This window comes from Haliotis asinina, chromosome 6 (genome assembly GCF_037392515.1).
Source record: "Haliotis asinina isolate JCU_RB_2024 chromosome 6, JCU_Hal_asi_v2, whole genome shotgun sequence".
Taxonomy (NCBI): Eukaryota; Metazoa; Mollusca; class Gastropoda; order Lepetellida; family Haliotidae; genus Haliotis; species Haliotis asinina.
This window is the reverse complement of record NC_090285.1, coordinates 40,140,223-40,165,801: the sequence shown is the minus strand read 5'-3', so window position 1 is coordinate 40,165,801 and position 25,579 is coordinate 40,140,223. Positions and strand designations below refer to the sequence as shown.

General features: G+C 39.3%; 1 protein-coding gene across 1 annotated transcript; it reads left to right on the top strand.

Annotated features, from left to right (window-relative positions):
- The first annotated feature begins 6,328 nt into the window (after nt 1–6,328).
- Nucleotides 6,329–18,675, top strand: LOC137287333 (insulin-like growth factor I). Its single transcript, XM_067819581.1, has 4 exons — nt 6,329–6,436; nt 17,145–17,301; nt 17,905–18,053; nt 18,325–18,675. Exons 1-4 carry the CDS (start codon nt 6,329–6,331, stop codon nt 18,514–18,516), a joined length of 606 nt encoding a protein of 201 aa, XP_067675682.1. The 3' UTR covers nt 18,517–18,675.
- Nucleotides 18,676–25,579: the final 6,904 nt, after the last annotated feature.

Genomic DNA, 25,579 nt, shown 5'->3' with positions numbered 1-25,579 from the left:
TCCATACTGGCTAACACTTGTACCACATGTGCCCTAACATAATCGTTCTGATGAAACGGTCTTGTGCGCCAGCTGTCACTTTCTTTCGACCAGATCAACGTCTGTCATCAGCATTATAAAACGCTTCGTGTAAATATTTAACATTTTGTGAATGGACTGATACTTTCCTACGTCCAAGATTAACTTGATTCAGAAAGAAGATCACTTAAGAATGAAATGCCCCCTATGTTTTGCATGGTGAGGGTTCAACAAGTGGATACACGGAAGGTTGTGAAATAACTAAAAACTGACTGGTTGACGCGGTAAAGCCGTAAACTCGTCTCTTCCAACAAGCATCGTGTTACCGCATTATACAAGAGCGAATTTCGCAAAATTGTTTCCAGTTCTGAAACTGCACGCCGCACCCATGACATTTCATCGATCTGCACGTTCCAAGGTCGTATTGCCAGGCTGACTTGCTGACCAGAAAATAAAAATAGATGTACCTCATCAGTAATGTCACTCACAGACCGAACGTCTACAAACAGCAGCTCTACGTCCAACGGCATAGACTTCTTTGGCTGCAAATGCACCATTTGATAAATCAGTGAAAAATAAGATTGTTTGTTTTCATTGCGTATTTAATATACTACCTCCTCTTCCATAATTCCCGTCATGACTTCAGCCTGATGTCTTCAGTAAGTTTCTGAAGTATCTATCCAAACATTGTCATTCAGGACTAGGCCACAAAACTCCAAAAAGAGGTGCTAAAATATGTGTACCCTTGATACACAGACATCGAAAACATCGAGCAGGACAGCCTGCCCATTTGGTCCATCTTCCCCATGTACAATTCGCGAAGATCCGTGAGAGTCCACTAACGAGATCGTGTGGTCAGGTTTGTTAACTTTAAATACACGCGCCAATTGTGATGATCGATGTTCCTGGCGCCAGTTGGATTATCTGGTAAAGACTTGATTATTTACTGACCACTACCAAGAAGCTGGACAATTACCGAATCTGAGCTATATGTGTTTGCATCCCCCCGAAGCTCGGATACATTACGCGTATGTTACTGGGGATATGTCATATATTCCTATCCAGAGTGACACACTATTAGCAAAGAGCGAATGTTGCTGAATTGGTTCGTCTTTTTGCGCCGCACAAAGCAATAGTACAGCTACTTTCGGTCTGTAACTAATCGTGTCCAGACAATCCAATGATCTACAATGTGACTATTGCTGTACGAAACTGGGATACGATGGTATGTATCAACGAAGTCAAAACGTCTGGGCAAAAATCGGATAATACTTTTGAAATCTTGGAAAAAACAACAAAAAATACTAAAAGCTGGAACTATTGGAATATTGTTCCATATGAAGGGAAAGATAATTATCTCATTTGTTCTGTCATATAACATTGCTGAGAGCATTTTTATCTTGATCGTCATTGAACAATATTAAATCATTGGATGCGGAGGGGTAGCTTCGTGGTTAAAGCGTTCGCTCGTCAGAACGAAGACCCGGTTTCGATAGCCACATGGGTACAATGTGTGAAGCCCATTACTGGTGTCCCAAGTCGTGATATTGCTGGAATATTGCTAAAAGTGGCGTAAAAATAAACTCACTCACTGGTAGATCAACGATATAGCTGAAATTAGACAACTAAGACAAATTCTGAATATGCATTAGGAATAGGTCCACAAGGAAAGGAGGACAACTGGTGCTTACTTCATGTCTCAATGTTTTACCCCTACATTTTACTATAATGATACTTTTGCTGACAGGCTGCAGCCTTGGTAACTGTAGATTGACAGTCTATGACACGAACGGTTTCATAACTGAGGCCATCCATGACTCTGACACATTCTTACTGTCTAATCTGATAAAGGTGACACTGTTATGAATGACGCAAGTTATAAAAGCGGGAACTAGAACCTGTCTACTGACGAATAACCTGACCAAGGTGATCATACAGGATTGCCTGACCTTTTGCAGTGTCGACTGAAACGAAATGCAGAATATGCGTATGGATTATGAAACCAATAACGTACAAGACACATGCCCTAGCGGCACAACATTGTCACGTTGCCTTACGTGAGGCAGTCAGTCAGCCCCTGGTCAATACTGTAGATCACGTTCTTGTTATAAAGTACTGCCAACGTCAGGGTGTAGGTATCAGGTATCACAACCTTTTGATTAAAGACATATTTAATCGCCGGTTATCCGCTGCGGAGAGCAAATCGTTCTTGGTTTCGATACCCTCATTTCACTTTTTTAAAAACAATTTTAATACATTATTTATTATAATTATTTCGTATAACGTAAACTATAATAATATCAATGTCATTCACACTGTAAATGCTTTTCAAAATCGGCACTATACTCACATAGCCAAGAATTATGAGCAGTACAGATGTTTAGGTTTCATACACGAATGACACCTCACGAAAATGGTATTTTTAGTTTGATTCCTTTGCGGAATGGGCAGACTCGGAGGAAATATTCCGACCCTTGACTCCAAATGCCTGTCAGTTCTCTGTGGGACCGCACATTAGAGTAAAGCTGAACACTGCCCTTTTGGGCAATATGTTAAGATCAGAAAATGGCCGATGAAAGTGCATCAAGTGCCATGTCATTAGTGAAACCAATGACAATGAAACTCTGACCCATGTCATCGTATTACAGTTCATGCTGTTGATCGGCGGATTATCCGGTCTGTCCTGTGTGTCTTATTTACAGACCATCTCTATAGAGCTGAAATATTGTTGAGAGCGACGTAAAACTATACTCACTCACTCTGTACTGATATCTTTCTCAGATATATCATAATTCAGCGCATTTAACAAAACATACGATTCGTAGGTGAATTCCCTGTTTGATTGCACCTGTGATCTATGTAGATTTTGTGCGGTTTGTTGGCATATAGTGACAATGTCCTGTTATTGTGGTTGTCAGAATTTCAGAAGACGAACGAATTTCAATGTCGCACCTGTGTTCAAAGTTCATATGAAAAATGATCTCAATCGGGTATGCAAATTTCTATTCATTGTGGGTGAATGCCTCAATGATTATCGTAAGAGGCGACTCATGTAGTCAGACTCGCTGACTTCGTTGACACTTGTCATCGTATCCCAGTGCGTAGACTGATCTTCATGCTGATGATGATTGAATTATCTGGTCCCGGTCGATTATTTACAGAACATCACTGTACAGCCGGAGTATTGCTGGGTGCGGTGTAAACAACGAGCCAACCAACTGTGGTGTCCAATGTATGCCCAATGCAGATTTGACAGGAACACAGTCCTGAAAATGAAGTTTAAAGTGATTTTGGTTTTAAGCCGTATTTAGTAGTGTTCCAGCACTATCACAGCGGTGAACACCAGAAATGGGTAGACACATTGTATCCATGTGGGGAAGCGAGCCCGGTTCTTCCGCGCGACTGTCGAATACTTTAACCTCTTGACTACGCTGCCACCCCGGAGTCTGTACGTCAACACAGATTCGATATGTTTCAAATAACGTTTATATTAAATCAATAGTATTGGAACTAAATATGAATCATAACTCAAAATGTTGGAAGTTATCTAACGCGTTGACTACTCGTTTTGCTGTGCCATTTGCACGTGGACGGAACCAACTCTTACAAATGACCACACGGATAACGTTCCGGCATGTTATGTAATTAATTTTGTCAAGGATGTGTGGAACCGTTACTGATTGTACATTAAACGCTCTAAGTAAACGCCCCATGAAGGTCCGGGTGAGAACTGACTTTTAGTAATCTATGCTTGTCGTAATATGCATCTGACAGGATTGAGTGGTCGGGTTCACTGACTTGGTTGACACATGTCGACGGTTCCAAACTGCGCAGATTGGTGCTCATGCTAGTCCAGACTCGATTATTTACAGATCCCCGCTATATATAGATGGAATATTGCTGAGTGCGAGGTGAAACTAAACTCACTCACTCTACGTACAATTACACAATGAAGCAGCATTAATGATATACAAGTAGAAATAATTTTGCCACCAGGACGCGTGCATCTGAAGCCATAGTTTTTCCCGTTATGTTATCAGATACGCAATGTGTAATATCGATGCCTTAGGAATACTGGGATTGTAAAACGTTGTAGCAAAATTAAGACGTGAAGTATTATATTAAGGTTGACTGGATACATTATCTTTAATGATTTTGCCCCCACACAATTTTTATCAGTAATAACTATGAACGGATAATATTGCATGTCTTCATTTACCTTTTTGTACATTTTACATTTCTTGTATATGTAATATATATATATATATATATATATATATATATATATATATATATATATATATATATATATATATGCACGCCCTTTTATATATATATATGCACGCCCTTTTCCATCTATTCATTACAAGTATAAAAACAGTTGTTTCGAAAGTTTGTATTTTGATATAAACTTCTAGCTCGACAAGATCCCCATAATACATATTCACAAATAAATTAACTCTGCTTTTTCTGACTAATTCATGATAACTGGAACTTGGAGAGATGTTTACGTCAAGCCCAGAATAAACTATCGACGTTAGTTGAACTGGATCAAGCGTTGGAGCAGACATGACTCACCATTTCCCAAGCTTTTGTCAATCAGATAGTGTCGTGCATGTGTAGTCGTTGTCAAGCCTGCATCAACGTCAATGGTGGAGACATACTCAATTTGTGAACTAACTTTGAAACTACATCCTTTCAAGGACGCGTAAAGGTTTCTAGTATCAAGCATACAGAAGTTGATACGATCCTGTCAACAGTTATCGGTGATCATGGAAAAACTCATGTTATTAGCTTTTTGCCTTAAGAAAACGGCCCAGAGTCAAACTTATATTGACCTACATACACGACATTACTCTTAAGATGCTCATTCAGTATACTGTTTCTGAGTTCCATGATGGCGTGAACGCATTTTGTGGAAAATGTGCATTTTCCTGAATATCTGCACTATTTTTTATACACGAACCTAGTCTAGAGCACAATAACGCCACTGGAAAGCTTCGGGGCCTAGATTTTCAGAGCTCTCTTGGTTCTGAAATAATATAGGAAAGTAATGTTATTGCATGGCACTTACGACTATTTTAGCGCTAAGAGAGCCTCGAAAACCTAGGCCCCGAAGCTTTCCACTTGCGTTATTGTGTAGAATGTGCCACCTCACCTCCGCATATGCGGAGAAATAGCAGTTGCGACAACAGTTCTAGACTTTGCACATTAGACATTCGTAGCTTGAAGATAAGTCGTGATCCTAAATAAAGTATCAAACATTATCGATGTTAATACCAAAACGTTTGTAACGATCTCTTAACGGACTGTTTGCCTTTCCTTGCTCTGCTACAACCTTTTCTTTAGACACATCGTTCGAAAACTGAATGTACATATCCTTTGTAGAAACATGAAAATGCACAACTGCTGGACTTGGAAACAGGAACCACGTATAATGTATATCAAGTTGTCACTGAAAACTCCCCTGACAGTTACGAGCATATTAAAGAAGTCTCACGAGGTTGATAACTTGTGTAAACGTGTTTTCTACCATTTCAAACAGAATGTACTTGAGATTTTGGCCCAGCATATATTCATACACTTGCTATCTTAAAACTTTGAAACATATGGAATGACCAATCACACCCTCGCTGCTCAAAGTGTCTTAAGCTACTGATATACTAACTTGCCAGGAGGACAACGAAGTGTCAAATTGTGCTGAATCTGGACAATTAACGTCATCTTTAAGATGTAAACGTTCAAGCTTCATTCTGCTTAAACGAAGTAATAAGCTCTCGTTAAACAGGACACAATACATGCATATCACAAAGCTCATTTTGGAGAATTAATTGCAAAGGTTCTAACCCTCATTTGAGAGTCCAATGCAATGCAGAAGAATCGAATTGCTCAACTTCATCACAATAATTCAATCTATTTCAATGGATATCGGATTCCTGGTTTAGAACATTCCATGCCATTCCAAGACCTGTCTGCGTCGCAATTGGAGAGTAATTTTCATAATGCATTAATCTGGCTTCCTATTTACCTCCTGCTTGAACATGAGTGGGATGGATATATGATGACCCAGACCAGCACGCCCGCCCTGCGTCTAATAGTTCGAAAAGTATTAAGCAAAACGATCCCGTAATTTTATATATGACGATTTTCGAGATCTATTTGTTACAGATACGTGTATACGTGACACCAAACAAGATGACATATGCCCTCTTGTCGGTTTTTACTCGAAACGCGCCCTTTGGCTCTGTAGTGTGATCTGTAAGACGTGGGTGGGAGGGAGGCTTACCATCATATATGAGGCAGCAAGGCGATGGTGGCAGGTAACATCACAGGCCCGGTGACCGAGGTAGTTGAGAACAGAACCAGAATGAAGACTTCATACCGGCACCACATGAAGAACAGGACTGACGTACCACCGGTAAGAAACTTTATATCAAGTGTTTCTTTGCCTTTGAGACACAAGAACCGTAATAACAAGGTTTTGGGGTTCTTCGGAAATCTTGAATTCAGCCTGTCACCGGGTATTTGTATTTGAAATTTTAATCCTGATTTGAAACTGATTTGAAATGAAAACAGTGAGTTGTAGAGGAAGAAGGTAGGGAAATTAAAATCCGGTTTTTATTTGTACTGTGATACCTCTTTAAATGTGACGTGGAAGCGATGCTATTAGTGGAATATTTGTTTGTTTGGCAGGATTTAGGCTGTGGTATACACATTTGTAATGTATTTGCCTGTCACACGACACACCTGTGTTCGGGCTTCTTTAGCTACGAAGGAAGTGTCAAAAAATACAGTGATGATGACGTATTAATGTCCAGAGGAGCATTTGTCAGAATTTCACACGGCTGAGGTGTTAGAAAACGTACGTCAGCCAGGTTTCCGTTCTCTTTGGCGTCTGTTTGGTTAATCGTGCCAGAATACGATAATCGTTTTTTTTGATATCGAACTTTCAGTTATGATCTTCTTTATTATCCCGTGATACCATGAACTTGTGGTTCTTAATTAGTTTTATTAATGTATTTAGATCTATGGCCTACGTAGGCCTAGACTCTCTTTAGCAGGGTCACACCGTCAGCTAATACATGTATTGTAGTATTCTGGTCTCGTTAAACCAGAATCACCCACTCGCTCTTTCACACAGGCACATCCGTTCGATATTTGAGGTTGTGATGAACAAAGACCTGCCCTGATCGGAAAGGACGCAAAGTCGTTTAATATAAATCTTGTTTTGTAAATCCTGTCAGGCGAATGAACAATCTGGTCAACGTGACGTGGAAGGAATCCCTCTGTGAGTGAGTGAATTTAGTTTTACACCGTACTCAGCAATATTACATCTATATAGCTGCGGTCTGTAAATAATTCAGTCTGGACCAGACAATCTAGTAATCAACAGTATGAGCATCGATCTGCGCCATTGGGAACCGATGACATGTGTCAACCGAGTCAGCGATCCTGACCACCCGATCCCGTTAGTGGCTTCTTACGACAAGCATAGTTGCCTTTCATGGCAAACATGAGTTGCTGAAAACCTGTTCACCCCAGACCTTCACGGGTCAAATGCCTCAATGAAGGGGCCTGGGGTTGCGTGACTTTATCATGTTTATACTGCAAAGCGGAATAATGATTTAAACATGTCAGCATCTAGCTGGTAACTACTGGGAAATGTTTCTTATTGCTGTATATTGTGATATGTGTTTGCGTACTGCAATATATTCTGAAAGTGTAACACATTGGGTTCAGGTAATGAAAATACCGTTTCCTTTCTTTTGAAACAATGCCACTAGCTACTGTCGGGACCCAGATGTAATCGTACAAGAGATCAGTTGAACATGTTTCCAAATTGAAGGCTTCACTTTAAAGCTTGGAACTCGAGAGAAAGCCATTTGGGTTTGTTTATGCCTACAGCGAGTGCCGGTACCAATGATATTTTGTTTGATTCATATGAATTGAGAGTCAAGTACTTATATGACCAATAAACATTCACAAAACTATTAATGTAATAATAATAAAAAAAGAAAAAACATACAGATTTTAATACTGTTCATGGAAATTGCAGATGGTATCGGCGGAAAAGTTTACTGATGTTACACCTTTTTGTACGGAATGTATAGAGAACGCCTAACGAGTGTTGGAGGACATTCTAAAATGACTGCTCTTCCATCGCATGAACATTCATTAAGAAGGACTGCCCACTGAGTTCCCACGGGTACACTTTTTTGCGATGCGAAGTAGTGAGTGAGTTCGCTTGAACGCCAATACGTCGGCTTGTATTACTAGGTTCCAGCTTTATGCAGACGTGTTGTGCTGTTGGCTCATAGGAGTGGCCTGAGATCCGAACCAATAATCGAAGTTGTTGGCATGCCCAAGGGTCACAACTCTGGACGAATCGCGGTAACGTTGATGGTCAGTGTGTCCAGTTCCCTGACAGATAGGTATGTCTAGTTGAATTGCCTACTTAGTGGTAGGAGTACTCTTGTACAGCGTCAGGCCAAAACGGCTTCCATTTTGAAAAACAAAAATATGCGATTGACAGGCGCTACCAGTAAGACAGGGCGTGCTAGCCCTTTTTGTGAACTATATCTTCATCCATTGACATAATTTTCGAAGCTATTAGTTTTCTTTACTCCAGTGGGAGTGTTTTTTCTGAACATAGTCAAAACTGGATATTCTTTTGCACTTGCGTTCTATTTCTAACTCTTCTGTATCACTGTCTATAGTTCTTTGTTTGGAGCAGTGTTTGAATTCTTAAGGCGATTTGTAGCTTTATTAAATTGTTTATTTTTGTTTATATTTCTTTTTCACGCCTTTCTGCTGTTCAAACTGTTTACAGGTTCCGAATGCTTCTCGTGCGCCGTTGGTGCGTTATGTGCTCAGCCAGATCATTGACTATACATAGGTCGCACTGACCTGTGCGTGTGCCGCGAATCGATTGTAATAATTTGACAATGTCTATTTGAAGCGTGTTTAAGTTGTTAACAAATACCTCGGCTTTACATTTATCGTATATACCCGGTTGTGAGACGTTTTCCAATGAGATATTACAAAGATTAACTTGAGTGGAGTTGTGGATTCTATTGCGTTTAGGGACCGTACTTAATTTATGGTTGGGTGGAGAAGGGGGTGTTGTGGTGTTGTGTTGGTGATGAAGTCTGGGGAATTAGGGGTCATCAAATATCTTTGCACATGATAGGATGGTCCATGATTGGATGGGTGATGTTGCTTTTTACGGAGTTGCATGTGCAAAGTAAATTAAGATCATCACCAACTCCCTCTCCCCTCCCCCTAACCATAAATTATGAAAGGTCCCTTACGTTAAAGTAAAGTACTAGCTGCTAGCCATACCTTCGAGATAAAGAGCAAAATACACCTGTGTATTGATCATTAGTGTTCATTGATCATTGCCTGTAGGCCGATTACATCATTCTTGTTAATGAGGTCAATCAATTCAAGTCTATTTCTCAGACCACAAAAACATTCAATGATGTAAAACGAAACAGACTTGAATCATGGTTTGTTCTGAGTGTGTTTATGTGAACACCATTAAAAACGTCATTGTCAACAATATGTGTATTCACATTAACATTGCGCATTCAATATCTGCATTACCATCATCATTATTATCCTCAGTACTATCAGCCTTTACAACTCCTTCATTATCAACATCTTTATCAACATTTTCAACATCATGCTCGCTATTACCAACATCGCACTCAGAAATATTAGTCATGTTTCTATCACTATCATAAACATGATCAAGCACATAAACATTGTCAACAATATGTGCACCGTCAACAATATCAGCAATGGTTCTGGTTAATGTTAGGTTCATGTCAGAATTACTTTGAAAAGCACCAACAACACCATTATCAACATGTTCACCATCACCCTCATAAATATTTATCCTTTTCATGTCACCATAATAAACATGATATTTTCATTATTGGGAAATTTAGGTGATATATAGTACTGTATCAACTGACATGAAATACCAAAAGAACACAATTTCTCTCCATGTTACGGAACAAATTTTTCAATTTTAGAAAAAAGCTTCGTTTTATTAGAATTGAGATATTAGAATTGATCCATGTACAAAACATAACAATGTGTATGTATACTGCAAACTATAACGCAATATAACTATATACAATATAACTATATACAATATAACTATAACGCAATATAACTATATACAATATAACTATAACGCAGTGTGTATGTATACTGCAAACTATAACGCAATATAACTATATACAATATAACTATAACGCAGTGTGTATGTATACTGCAAACTATAACGCAATATAACTATATACAATATAACTATATACAATATAACTATATACAATATAACTATATACAATTATATAACTATAACGCAATGTGTATGTATACTGCAAACTAGACAGAGGCAATTTACAAGCATAATGATAACAATGTATAAACATTGCTTTAAATATTTTGCTAAATTCGTAAGTACGTCAGTCCTTTTACAGTTTAACAAACACTTATAAGAGAATACAGTAGGGTTATATAATACTGGGGTGGTATATATTTATATAACAATGCATATTGAGGACAAACAAATAGGAAATGTTGCCCAAATTCCCATCGTCAACACAGTTACAGTTACAAACTCTGTAATTAAGATGAAACTTGTGACATTCTTTAGGCGTGACTAAAAATTAAGTTAGAGGCTGGTGCCTTTTGTATCTTCCAAACTACATCATAACGTCCGTTAGGTGAAAGCAAACTGTGAAAGCAGCTGACAGACACCAGACACTACGTCAGATTTGCAAACTGGTAAAATACAAAGCTCAGCCGTCCAAAACTGTCGCACGGTGAGGTTGATGAGTTGGTGCTGTTAAGTGAACAAGATCTCATTATACAGTAGTAAGAGTAACATTTTACTAAACGTTCAGGTGAGTGAAAATACACAAATTCTTGTAATTTTGCTCATTGTAGGCTGTGTTTGCGAATTTTAATAGTGAAGCATTTCCACGGAATGTCGAAAAGTGGAATAACGTTATTACTCACCTTCTGTGCTGAGAATTATATTTTTTCTCCTTCTAGAACACAGTTTGTTTTTCGATATTCGAATTTTGATAGTGACATGCACACTGCTACTTCGCTTCACGTTCATATAGATTCGTGATAGGAGTAAAAATAATCTTGGTCTGCTCCGTCCTTAGAGGTATGTTACATCTAAACTAACATTTCATCGCTTTGTTCAACTGGATGTTTACACTCGCCGGTGTAATAGACTTTCATCGATCTTATTTCATTTTTTTTTGAAATTGTCAAATTTTTGCCATCAGTGGATCTGAAAATCAAGCAACGGTAAACGTGTTTTGTAAACTTAGTTACATCTTTCATACAGGAAATGGTGACCTTTTATCATTATGAAGATATATCTTGAGCTGGTTTATAATTCGAGTCTTTCAATATTTTGCAACTTGAAATATTGGGTCTAATCTAGAACTTATTTACAAGCCGACGCCATATAATTTAGTTGGAATATTGCCGAGTGCGGCGTAAATCTAAACTCACTCTCTCCATTGGAGGTGTTCAAATAGGATAGCCAATATTTCTTTACTGTAATATTTCAGGATGCAGTCAAATTAAGCGTGACTTATTTTTAAGTGTGTCAAAATTAATGTAGTTCAAATTTTAAAATTATCAATTCAGTAGTCAGATAATGGTTTGGGATACAGTGACAGCTTGTGATCACAATTTCATTTTTCTCAAAAATGTATTACGATAACAGCTAGTACAAACTGTATAGTATAGTACGTTTCTCTGTTTCGTGATTCCTAACTGATTTATTTAGTTCTTAACAACAGAATGCTAGCACCTGTGTAATGTTTGCATTAAACACCTGCATCTACTTATTTAACAGTACAAAAGCGTATTGACAGTATCATACATTTCCTAGTAAGTATTATCCCAGGATGTGTGACTGCTCATTGTTTTGACATTTGTCACCCTTGAGCCCTTGGGGAGCTTACAATGTAAATGGCAGGTAGCTCAAAGGCTTTCCATCTTTGAAGACCTCTAATTCCATTTGTCAAATAAATATCCAGGAACATGTCCACATATGGATTGTTTCCGACTGTGGGTAGACCGAGCGATGCGGTTTGACGTCATAGCGATTCATAAACAAGTTATGATATTGTTGGAATCCTACAATAGATGCTGCCATGGGACACTGTGAGTTATGATCATTGACGAATCAAAGATGCAAATTGTATTTGTTCGTCTTAACCTCGAGGCAACCATAGGTCCTGGTGAAGTGCTGTGAAGTCTGTCTGTCTGTCTGCAAACTTCGCAAGACTGTCGCCACACACACACACACACACACACAGAGAGAGAGAGAGAGAGAGAGAGAGAGAGAGAGACAGAGAGAGAGAGAGAGGGTGGGTGGGTGGGGGGTTGATGGTGTATATTGCTTGTTGTAAATATTAAATTTGAATTTGTCTGTCGCAGGAAACAATGCTTTATGACATTTATTCATGAGAAAACTGACATGTACCTACAAGATTCCCATATACCTCTGTCACAAAGTCTCCCAATAGCGGTCTCTACAATTGTTAGCATTACAGAGACTGACTCATCAGACAGCGTTGTCTGCTTCACTGCAACGACCTTCCACGTCTGACTTGTCGACTGTACTACTTTAGATGTCATTCTTCAACTTACAAAACAACACAAATATGTTGTATTTAGCGTGGGAGTGGAATGCCATCTAGTGCTTAGTTCATTTTCTGGCTTTTGACACAAAACAGATTTCATGTATAGACTGTCGTTTCTTGAGGGAAATATTAATGGTTTCAATTCATTCAACAAATTTTGACTAATTTGTCAGTGTCGGGCATAGATGTGGGTAAATGGAAACGTATGACATATATTAATCTGATATCTAAGCGGCTTTTCTTACAGTGTAACGCTAGACGATATAATAAACAGACAGTTATGTATGGAATACTAAAGGAACATTGTTGCTATTTTGCATTGTCGCCTGTGCGAAAACAAACAAACTGTGGCAAAAAACATTCAAAACTTATACCCAAGGAAACTAATAACGGAACACCGGAAAGTACATGTGTTCCTTTATTCTCTTCCAGGTTTCTTCAGTCTTTCTTTAAGTATCAATTATTCTTAGATTCGTCTAGGCCACTTTGGGCAATACAACGCTTCTCTTATGTGGCTGTATTCTCCAAATTTTTACTTTCAATGGATGTACAATTTTCAGCCTTCGCTCGCAATGTACATCCATGACATTTTCCAAGTCATTTTTTGATTGCTTGTGTCGTATATATATTGCACTCAGCAACCACTTTTGCTCTATTACACTGGTCTGTTATTAATCGATCCTGAACCAGAAGGCCGATGATTGACATCATGAACATCTATCCACGCAGTGAGCATACGATACGACAGGCATAGTTTGCTGTTGTCTGATGACCATTCTAACCAAGATCTTCTCGGCTTTATATATACAGAAAGACTGATTAAATGTGACAAAGATTTCAAAGCTGAGCCAACATCTAAGTGGAATTAAATCAACTGATTGGTATACGCGATATTGTGCGATTTAAGTGTGATAGCGTTATAAAACAACAAATCACCAATAAACGAAATAAGTCTTGATTTCAAGTGTTTTGCGACGGAAACTCTGTTTTCACCTAGACATTACACGTGTGTATTTTAACTGACGGTGACGCATGTCATCACATGTTAAGTGGACTTGCGTAAAACATTTTGAGCAAATTGTTAATTAGTCAGGTAGAAATCTTTGTACGGAAACACTTCCGGGTGTATCTCTCTGTATTGATATACTTCTCTCTTATGATATACCTGACATTGTCATTATTGTCATTATACATGTCTATGTTGATGGGACCCGTGAAGGTCCGGAGGTAGAATCGGCCTTCAGCAACCCATGCTTGCCATAAAAAGTGACTGTGCTTGTCGTAAGAGGCGACTAGCGAGAGCGGGTGATCAGGCTCGCTGACTTGGTTGACACATGTCATTGGTTCCCAATTGCCCAGATCGATGCTCATGTCGTTGATCACTGTAATGTCTGGTCCAGACTCGATTATTAACAGACCGCCGCCATTTAGCTGGAATATTGCTGAGTGCGGCGTAAAACTAAACTCACTCATTCACCCACTATGTTGATGAACCCATCTCAACTTCTCTAAATACGCATACACCTCTGTATGCTGATACAGCTATCTAAACAGGTATACCTCTGTTTACTGATATATCTAAACACAGATATACCTCTCTATACTGTTACATCACCTGATATAGATATACTTCTGTATACTGATACATCTCTTTAAACGGATATACCTCTCTTTACTGATACCTCTCTCAGCACATACATGTCTCTCTGACATGTCTCGCTATACTGATATATTTTTCAACCCAGATCTATACACCTCTCTATTGATACATCTCTCAATACCCATGCATCGCTTATATGCAAAATGCGTAAAGCCCATTTCTGGTGCCCCCAGAAATTGCTAATATTGGCGTAAAAGTAAACTCGCTCACTAACTAAACACGTGGACCATTCGAGGGTGATTGGCCTGTTTGACTACACCTATGACGCACGTAGATCATGAACAAAAAGGTATGTACATCACCGTTCACGGTTTGTTGGCATATCACGCAAATGTGACCCTGTCATGTTGCTATGGTGATCAGGGAAGGAACGTATTTTGCACATGTGATTGTAAGAGAAATAATCTGCTTGGGCCTGTATAAGGTATGTACATTGTTACCCAGTGAAATCATCCGTCAGAGTGTTTGTCAGTTTTGTCACCTTTTCCGACATTAGGTATCAGATATCACCTTAAACGGAACATAATTCTGGTTCATGAACTTGCCGCTCGACAATACAGGCGTTATAAGAAATATAAACATTATCACTGCGCCAGACAGTTCATACTTTCCTCGAGTCAAGATCCTCTGAAGGTAAGTTCTGCATGTTACGTGAATACTCGAAAAGCCGACAGTCGAGAGAAATGATTTGAAATGGAATGCCGTGTATCTAACTACATACAAGGAGATATGCCATTTCCATGCAAGGAATGCTGAAAGACCTGTTGTTAAAATTTTGTAACCTGGATGGCGACCCATACTTTGGTAAACTATGCGAAAGAAAATGTGCCATATACATGTACTGAATGCTGATAGACCTGCTGTAAAATGATATCTTGCCTTCACTCGTTCCTGGAACATCTTGTACAAACTAATCTGCTTGTGGATAAATTTAGGTAATATTGAAATAGTTCAACGAAGAGTGGGATATGAATTGAATTTGCAATCACCATTTATGTTGGAATTATTGTAAATTTTTGTCGTAAAAGTTAAGATACTCATGATCAATTATGTACTACTCAAATATGTTTTTCCAGCTTTTAAAATTATGTTTGAATAATTCAGATCTCGTTGAAGTTCACTTAAAGTGTTCATGGTTATGGCTACTAATTTTTTTGCCAACTTCAAATGTTTTCAATTGAAAATCAAAAACATGGAAAGACTGGTACTTCTGCGTTTCAGAAAAATTATAATTTTACTGCAATGAGAAAAAAGTATATCGCGTTGCGGGGACCACTTAAATTAATTGCTCCACAAAGCTTTCTGTCCAGTATCTTCTTACGCAGCACAATAAAGGGTAACATGAAGTTCATTTGTTCTGTAATTCTCAGCATGGGATGATCGTACTCCAGTGAGGACAACTCGACAGAATTGAAAAATCGAATCTTAAGCACCCGCGCTGAGCGAGTGCGACTTAAGGTCGTGTTACGACGTAAATTGTAATAAAAACGCAATAACACTTGCCGCATACTGTAATAAACTTAACGTAAATTGTACGTCGTAACAGGCCGCCACATGGTGTTCTTTCTTTATGCTTGTATACCATATCTCAGAACTTTAGTGTTAGGTGTTTGCAGCTTTCAAAAGTGACATTTCATGTACAAATGGCTATTTCAGTCGATTGGCAGCGGCCATTTCCAGCATTAATGATTATTAATATGATACTGTAAACACTCGTCTCGTTTCCTTTCCGTCGGCGCTTCAGTCGTGCCAAGATCAAGTGGATCTTTGATGGAAAGTATTAAGAAAATAAGTAGTAATTACGAAAACTGATCTTATTCAAACAATGAAAATGGAAAGCAACTGATACAGATTTGTGTCTTTTTTATTTTGTTTTATTTTTGAATACCGAACAAACACGTGAACTGTGTGAACAAACACCATAACTATCTTTTAATTACATTTGGGAGAATTTGGATATCATTTATCACATTTTATTGGATTGATAACATCAATATTTTATAAAACAAAACTGGTAGCATAAAATATATTTCACGTGTCTAGTGAAATGTACTGAGCAGCAAAGGAAAATCGTTTTTTGAAGAAAATGAATTCTCATAAAAGTAAGCTTTCATGTCTGTGTCTTCTATTTCAAAACGACCCGTAAAGGTCCCGGGGTAGAATAGGCCTTCAGCAACCCATGCTTGCCATAAAAGGCGACTATGCTTGTCGTAAGAGGCGACTAACGGGATCGGGAGGTCAGGCTCGCTGACTTGGTTGACACATGTCATCGGTTCCCAATTGCACAGATCGATGCTCATGTTGTTGATCACTGGATTGTCTGGTCCAGACTCGATTATTTACAGACCGCCGCCATTTAGCTGGAATATTGCTGAGAGCTGCGTAAAACTAAACTCACTCACTAACTCTATTTCAAAACCTCAAAAAAGGCAGAGTTACGTTTCTTTAGCTGTTCAGTGCAAGATGGTTATTGCCCATACAGACTAGGATACACAGTCGATTATATTTGTATAATCGCAAATGTGCTTTTCAGTGATTCTCTCCGTTTATTGCTTATCTGCTTATTGGTCAGCTAAGCAGAGAAGAAATATCACCAGGCACTTGGAATGCCCTTTATTTCTGTTGCCCCTCAGCGTCAGTCATGATCATCCTCAACAACGTTAAGTGCCAGCGACGTAGGTCCCCCAAGAGTGTCTGCCATGACCTTATAATTCATTCTGGAGGACAAGCGTTGCTTCATTAGAATCTTTGACAACTTTGTATTATTGTATTTTCAGATGCGGTTGAGATTGCTTTCGGTGACCTTGGCGGTTCTGACCGCCACCAGCGTCAGTGTCCAGGCTACAGGAAGACTTTGCGGGAAACAACTTGCAGACGCCCTGGACCTTGTTTGTATGGGCAGGGGCTTCCACTGGGACGTTAACAAACGATCAGGTATACATGTATATACTACATGCGGCACACAGACGCATAAGTGTTGTTTGCCTGGATAGTATATGAAAAACCATTACACTTCATCTGCTCCTTATGGTTCATATGGCATACAAACTGTTTGTATCTTGAACTATGTCAGTTAGATATAACGAATGACAAAGGCATTCTGAAGTTGTTGAATCGAGAATGAAGCATACGAGTTCATTGGTGACATTCATGGCGCTGTATTGTTGTTGCGCTACGGTTGTTGTATCCTATACATCCACATGTCCATTACACGTGTGGTCAGAACTGACGTATGACTGAATGGTCGTGTTAATGAAACGATGCCCATGTACAGAAATTATACATAGATAATATCACTATGATGTCCATGAGATTTGTTCACCTGGATTCAGCAACGTCTTTCACTGCTGAGACGTATCCGAATGATTATTGAGTTCCATCGTTACGTATGCTTCTAATGGATTGGTAAATTAGTATAGAAAAGTATACGTACTACGGGAAATGTTTTCACATCGCCGCTGAGTGCGGCGTGAAACTAACCCATTCGCTCACTCACTCCAAACCATCCTGAACGCTTTTGTCGTCTTTTTTATCTAGGAGTGCCACTCCTTACGAAACGTGAAGAAGGCGGCCGAGGGAAGAGATCAGTCAGTCAACGCGGAGTTGTGGAGGAGTGTTGTGTCAATGTATGCAGCATAGAGATGCTGGAAAGATACTGCGCAGAGCCGGCCAGTGATAGCATGCTTGTAAGTTGGCACTTATATAGCTATCGGTCTCATGAAAGGGCAAATGGGACACCCTGCCGTCTATTAGGTCCAGACTCGAAGCTTTTCGATTTTGTTGTCCAAATTGTTAGGAAATCAGTGTTACATAAAAATTACATCAGTGTTACATGTATAAGCATTACATAAAACGCTTTTAGCTGATTTCTTATGGATGTAGAAAGGGTTCTGTCGCTTCTGTTTGAAAATGGGTGTATTTACAAGAAGAATGATAACATATTCCTTTCTTTTTCAGACACATTTACGTCAGCACTTTGCACATATGACTCAGTCTGTTGAACAAACAACCACCACACTGCCTCCTTCACCCCCGACACCGGGAACCCCATCCACGCTTTCTTCCGAGCTCGCCACTAATCCCAGAAAGTTCAATTCGTTTTTCTACCTTCACGTGGGCCCCAGACCAACCAGAAGCCCGTTGATATAGATTCTTCTGAAACTTCGTTGATGCTGAAACATTCGTTTCTTACACAGGAACATACGATACCATTCTCTTTCACGGCGCGACTCATATAAACGGATGGATGTGACTTTGCACGACAAACTTTACGTAATAGTCACGATGACAAGTTATTTTCTTGACGATGTCTCGCTTCTGTCCATTCGGAATGACCTTTGAAAATTAGGTTTGGATGTGAGGATTTTTTTCATGAGACATGTCACATGTAATGCATATTGAGATATTTTAGGATACCGTATTTGATATTAAGAGATCGATTGAACAGAACAGACCATATATGTTTATATTATGTCACAATATGTCAATGTCATGAAATGCTCGCACATGGTGGTGGAAAAGACGTGAATCCGTCTCAGCATGTTGTACATCCCAAGATCGGTTAAGACTGCTAACTTCGTAAATAATTGTATGTGAAGAATATTACATGTTTTGGAACAATGCATTGCTACCATGTTTGTATTATCGCATTATGTTTCGAAGTTCCAGCTTTGCGCTTTGTATAGTGCTTAAATAAAGTACTTACAAATGTACTTGGGTGCGCCATGCTTACTAGCCTATATGATCAGCAAGACCACTCGTCTCAAATTCTGGAAAGAAGGCAGTAAAGACGAATCTTTTGTTCTTCACGGTTTGTCCAAGTGCCTCATTGCAACTTCGGAATCCGTGGTCAGTAGTGAGTATTTTGACCGACCAAGAGCACGTCACAGTGACGACGTAATAGTTCGGTATCAGTTTCTTAGAACTCCAGTGGGTAGACCAGACTCTGTCCTCATGATCAAATACAATTGTTATACTTTCCACGATATGCAATAGTCAGACACTCGTAATGAAAAGCTATGACATTCGATGTATATGAACCAAACAGAATAATACGTCAGTACGTTTCTCGTTCTTCAAGGAATTGTCAATGGACTTTGCCTAAATACGCAGATTAATGAGGTGGCGGTTGTATGGACCTGTTATTCTTTTTCAAATTCTTCAATCTCTTGGAATAATTACTTCTAATGGATTCCCTAACTGGCATGAAAACAGCATATGTTTTGAGCTCCATCTACTCCTATAGTCCATCCGTTTCTTGAACACAACTGCCGGACTGTTGTATGGCATCGATAACGGTGAAATAAACATTGCTGCGACATATTTGTGCCAATATATCGCGTTATATCGCGTGCTCATTACAAAGTATGTCTGTCAGACCAACAGAAAATCTTATTATTCATATAGATTAATGCTTAAGTGCAACCTAGAATGAATGAATGTAGTTGATTCGTTTCGCATAAATCGATAATGGAAACGTGATTCGTGTGATCCGAGATATATTGAAGGTGCGTCATACGATGTCATGAATAATGCTACATTTTCAGACCTTAATGTTATAGGCACACGACTAACCCTCCGGCAAAAGATGGTATTTTGCAAAATATGAAAAACATTGTTATAATATTTGTAGCGTTTGATTTCGTTTTCCCATTAGAGAGAAGATCATATTGAACGAATATGAGCGCTCACTTGGTTCAATAAAATGTATTTTACAATGCGTGATTGTTACAGTGTCTTAGTCTAAATCCATTCTACATTATATATCCTTTTCGTGCAAAGCTGACGATGGTTTGACTGACACTTATTAATGGTAGCAGATGTTGGTTGATGCTGTTATTTTGAATATATTGTGAAGTGTATGCTTTATACTTGGACATACTGGGAAACGAGTAGAACATGTGATCATAACGGAACAGAAGATTCGTAGACATGTATTTTATTTTCTGAAGACATTTAATCCGGAGTTATATTCTAGTCTAATAAATGTTGTTGAAATACTTCGTGTGTTTGTCATGATCGGAGGATATATGATTCCTTTGGAATCCCCTTGGTGGGCAATTTTTGCTGCTTTCGTTACAAGGCTGCCACTTTTGCAGCATAAAATATTTTTTTTCAGTGAAGTTTCTCGTTATTTCAAGCATTTTCTCGTTGTTTCGATTAAATTCTCACTGCTTTAGCTATATTTCAAATTCCCACTTTTCGAGTAAATTTTTGTCACTTCTTTGAAAAAAAATATCCCTAGACATTTCGAGTATTTCCTCGTTATTTCAAGTATTTTTTCTTTGCTTTGAGTTTATTCTCCTGGCTTCAAGATTGTTTGAATACTCGAAGCAACAGGTAAACACATGAAATTTAGAACATACTCGAAGCAAAGAGAAATGAGTCGAGGAAATATTACTAGGAAATATTCCGAGAAAATAATTGAAAAAGATATTTTATGATACTTAAATGGCAGTTGTAGGCTCTCGCTTTGCGGATACCGTATCGAGTTTCTACAATACAACATGTAACTGCATGCATTTGGGGAAGCGTTTGTGCTTGCCTACACATAGCCCTCCTCTTTTGATCTACAGTGTCGTTGTTTAGACAATCATCAGTTCGCTTGGACATGATGATCTTCAACACTGTCGTGGATCTGGTCTATCACAAAATCTGTGTTTCATTTATTTGGAACCCGACTCACACGACTCACACATCATTTACAAACGCTGATCAATATTCCAGCTGCATGGCAACGGTCTGTAAATAATCGTGTCTGGAAATGGTCAACAGCATGAGCGTCGGTCTACGCAATTGGGATATAGTGACGTGTCAGCCGAGGCGGACCACCCCGATCCCGTTAGTGGCCTCTTAGGACAAACATGGGCTACTGAAGATCAATTCTAATCCGGAGCTGTCACCCATGGTAGACGCTGTTTGCTGATTTTAAATCGGCTGATTACATATTTTATGCTGACAACCTGACATCACTCGCATTAGTCCTCAGTGACACACGAGAATTCCACATACCGATAACTTGCCATCTATGAGCAGTTGTCAGCCGAGGAGGCCCATATATACTGACCAGTAAAAGAAACACAATTTGGCCGTTTGTCAAGGTTTTAAATAGATGACGTTTACTTTTATGACATTTCATTTTTTCGAAAATTGCGTTTCTTTTGTTGTCCTGGATATGTGTTTATCAACAAAGAATTCAAAATGATTTTTCAAATTATCCGAAACCTGTAAACTTGTACACGTGCACAGAAAAATCAATGTTGTACTAATATTCAATATAATTATGGTATGAAAATGAGCAACTGAGGGAGCTGGCGAGGGAGTGGGTATTATGTTGTTGGTATATCGGTGTAAAATGATTGGTGTTGCGATACTTTATGCCATGTGTATATTTGAAAGAACAAAATACGTAACGCTGCACTCACAGCCTCTGCTCTTGTGTACCTCGTTTATTCAATAGCTTACTGTAGAACCTGCAATCTGAGCACTACATACTTGAATGCTTCCAATTACAACGCTTGAGTCCAATAATCTTTAGAAACAAACCCAATGCCTCTCACACACCAACTTAACGCACAGATTAGGGTAATTCTTCCTGCTTTTCCAAACATATCCTGAAACTGGAATGCTGAAATAATAGTTCCAGACCTTGTTATAACGAGAGTTTGCTTTTGCGCCGCTTTTAGCAATACTCCAGCAATATCAAGGCGGGGGACGCCATGATTGGGCTTCACGCATTGTACTCTTATGGGGAATAGAACCCGGGTCTTCGCCGTGACGAGCGAACGCTATAACCACTAGCTTATAAAACCGCCCCGGTTGAGACGTCTGGGCTAGCAAGAGGGAATGGTATCTAGCCGTTATTAGTTCCATCCGAGTACTATCACAGGGACGGTGCTTGTGAGCATATGGTATGGAACATTGTAAACATAAAGTCACTGTGTTCTGTAATCTGATTGGTTGAAAAACATGGTATTAGATTCCCGTAAAGTGCAAGGCTATGCACTGCGTATTGACACGTAGAAACAGCGGAAACAATTGTTTTGTTGTGTCATCAACAGTGGTGACGTCATTCAAATCATATTGTGACGTAAAGTTAAAATGACGTCACAAGTGAGCAACTCTATATGCTACCATGGGAACCAGCTGATGCCACTTCACTGCTGTGCAGACAGTAAAACCCTGTCGTTTACTTTTTAGTTTACAGTGACTCCGTCGGTTCCAAATGCATTCCCGTGCTTCAAATATTCAATAACACCCGGAAATTGGCCAACACATGATGTTTATCTCCTAAATATGTGTCAAAGGATTGCAATATATCGATGTTATTGGAGGTTCCGCTCCAACTCAGTATCATGGATATGAAATAATCTACAACCCCGTACAACAGCTTAGCATACGGTGTCTTTTACTCAGTTGGGAAGAACTGAATCTGATAGTGACAAATCGTTGATAGTCGGTTCAAGTTCCAGGTATTTCGAAATACACGGGTCTTAATTTTGACACACGATGACCTGATCGAAACACGATGCCATTACGATTCCGTCTTGCTTATCTACAGTAGTTCCGAGATTGGGAAAGTTAAATCACTCTTAAATCAGCTTCCAGGTGTTGCACAGATGGGATTACAACAGTTCCCCGCTTATTCATGCAGCGACATTCTATCCGTACAACAACTTTGTCTGGTTCCGACTGCCATTATAAGCATAATATACTCAGGACAAGTCAGCCAGGTCCATTTTAACAAAATTCAGTGCACACGAACCATGCCCTTTGTACTGTCACAGCACAATTTGGTGTGGTTGCGTGAGTTTGTAGGTTGTACAATATTGCCGATGGAGCAGAACAATGCTATCTAACCGCTTCAAATAGAATAACAGATTTTACATGGTCCTCCACTGGTTGCCACAGTAAATATCATCTTAAAAAAATATGGATGATTACATGAATCACTGTCCGCACGACAGAAATAATATTAAATACTCAAACAATATATTATGGGCATTGTTTCCGAATATGACTTACTTGGTCTGATGTCTTGAAATGTTAATTCTCCACGTGGTCCAAGGTGTGACGTCCCCTGTCTTGACTTGCTGGTGATTTGCTAAATGTGTACTTACATTCTAATCACTTTTACCTCCCCAAGCATTCATACACTCAAATGGGGTGGCGGTATAGCTTATTGGCTACAGGGTCCGCTCGTCACGCAGAAGACCCAAGTTTGATTTCCCACTTGGTTACATTGTAAGAAACCCTTTTCTGGCGTCCCTAGCCGTGATGTTGCGGCAGTTTTGCTAAAAGCGGCGTTAAACTTAACTCACTCACTTACTTACATTATGCATCAACTGTTGGTTTCGCTGAAATTCATAAATACGGCTTATATAATCACAATAGTATCACGTCTTATCGTAACCGCATCTCAAAGTAAATATGTTTTTCGGATGTTTAGTCGTAAACAGATCTAATCGCGTCCCGAGTGAGCACAGACGTATCGAAATACGCAAAGCCGTACATGAAACCGTAAACGAAGCCTCACATCACCGACATTGACATAGGCGGATATTTCTCAGAGGGCAGCTCCTGTATCAGTGTCGTGACTTCGTGTCAGGTTCAACCAAAGATTAATGGGACGGTGAAAAGGTAATTCATTATTCTAGGGATATTTTCACGTTTTATAGAGCAACAAAATACTTTGACTTTTCTTAACATACATTTAGTTCTGTCCTTATAATGCTTCGTAGCTTTATAAATAATGCAAAGGTTCAGAGTTATTTCAATATTCTGTCGATGTGTTCGCGTTTTATTGAGCAGAAGAATTTATTTAAATAATTTATTTATCTAAGCAGTTACACGGTTGGCCATGGCAGCGTATTTAGGAGAATATAACATGGCAGTTTGACCAGGTGTTGTTGAAATAGTCTCTGTTACAGTTAATAACACAGGTATACTTTGTTAACTTATAGAATTCAGTATAATCCTTTAACAGCGGATATTTGGTGGGTAATAATCCTTTCTAAAATTGAAAATGTTTCGTTTTGACAATATGATGAAAAGATTTAAAAATTTGTTATTTTTCGGTAGATAGCCCATTGGCTAAAAGAAAATCTTCTTTGGATAATTGCTACCGGACTTTGACGTTTACACAATATCTAACGTTCTAGGTCTCTCCAGATGGAACTGGACTGATGGAACTGTTGCATTCTCAGAATATGTGTATGATATCTTCCATTTCTTTAGATCAGAAAATGTATGTTGTACTGCTCACTTAACCCATCTTATTGAAAAAATCCCAGTTGGTTGGCAATACAGTGGTAGCCTTCTAAACCGACATGTATTGGTCCCAGCAAAATATTCCGGTATAGTGAGCGTGCCGGTTTAGTAAACCTTTCCCTTTTTAACCTGAGAATAATACAGGTGCCGCTCACCCAATATACCTCACCTACTTATGCTTAACCGCCGTACTTAACAGTCATTCAGTGTGTTGTTAATACGTGTTCAGCCAATCAGCAGGAGAGCCAGGATGCGTTTTTTAAAGCGTTGACTGCTGTACAAACAATAAATTGGGAGGTCTTTGTTGTGCCGAAATACGTAGTAGGCTGACGCCGGATTAGAGGGAGTGCAAATGATCATAAATTAACTAGCTTTTGCCGGGACCAAATTCTAGTGCCGACACTGAAAACATGCCGGATGGATTTGAGGACATCCACGGTATATGGTGTAAGATTCGATATTGGAACCAGACCAGAAGGAGGACAGTGCAGCAGGAGGGACTACTGATGCAAACACAATGGTGACAATGGACAAGGCAATGGGGGCTATGCCCCAGTAGAGACAAAGGACTTGAATATTATAGCGGAAGGGGATCCACAGTCTCGTTCATTGTACGCCACAGACATGACATGCCTTCAAAATAATAGCGGGGTTACATGCTGGAAAGGGGGGGATGGTGCTGCCACTTAAAGACAAGCTTAATTTGGGTCAGGACTGTGTAGACAAGCATGGTGCAAGCGTGAATGGATAGCAAGAGATGATAAGCGTTGATTGTTGTGGGATTCCTATGACATTGGAGAGCAGGCAAACTGGGGCGTGCAAAGTGACAGCTGCACAGGCAGTGTTATTGGTACCAGACCCAGCTACCAGGGTGTCCAGCCATATCAGTAGAGAGTCAAACCAACAGCAAAGGGAATCCTTTCCAGGGGTTGGACGGCATGCC

What these genes read in the sequence shown, in the direction of transcription:
- LOC137287333 (XM_067819581.1), top strand. Translation starts at nt 6,329, where the DNA reads ATGGTGGCAGGTAACATCACAGGCCCGGTGACCGAGGTAGTTGAGAAC. An exon ending in ACAGGACTGACGTACCACCG is followed by an intron (nt 6,437 to 17,144) that starts GTAAGAAACTTT and finishes TTGTATTTTCAG; the next exon opens with ATGCGGTTGAGATTGCTTTC. An exon ending in CGGCCAGTGATAGCATGCTT is followed by an intron (nt 18,054 to 18,324) that starts GTAAGTTGGCAC and finishes TTTCTTTTTCAG; the next exon opens with ACACATTTACGTCAGCACTT.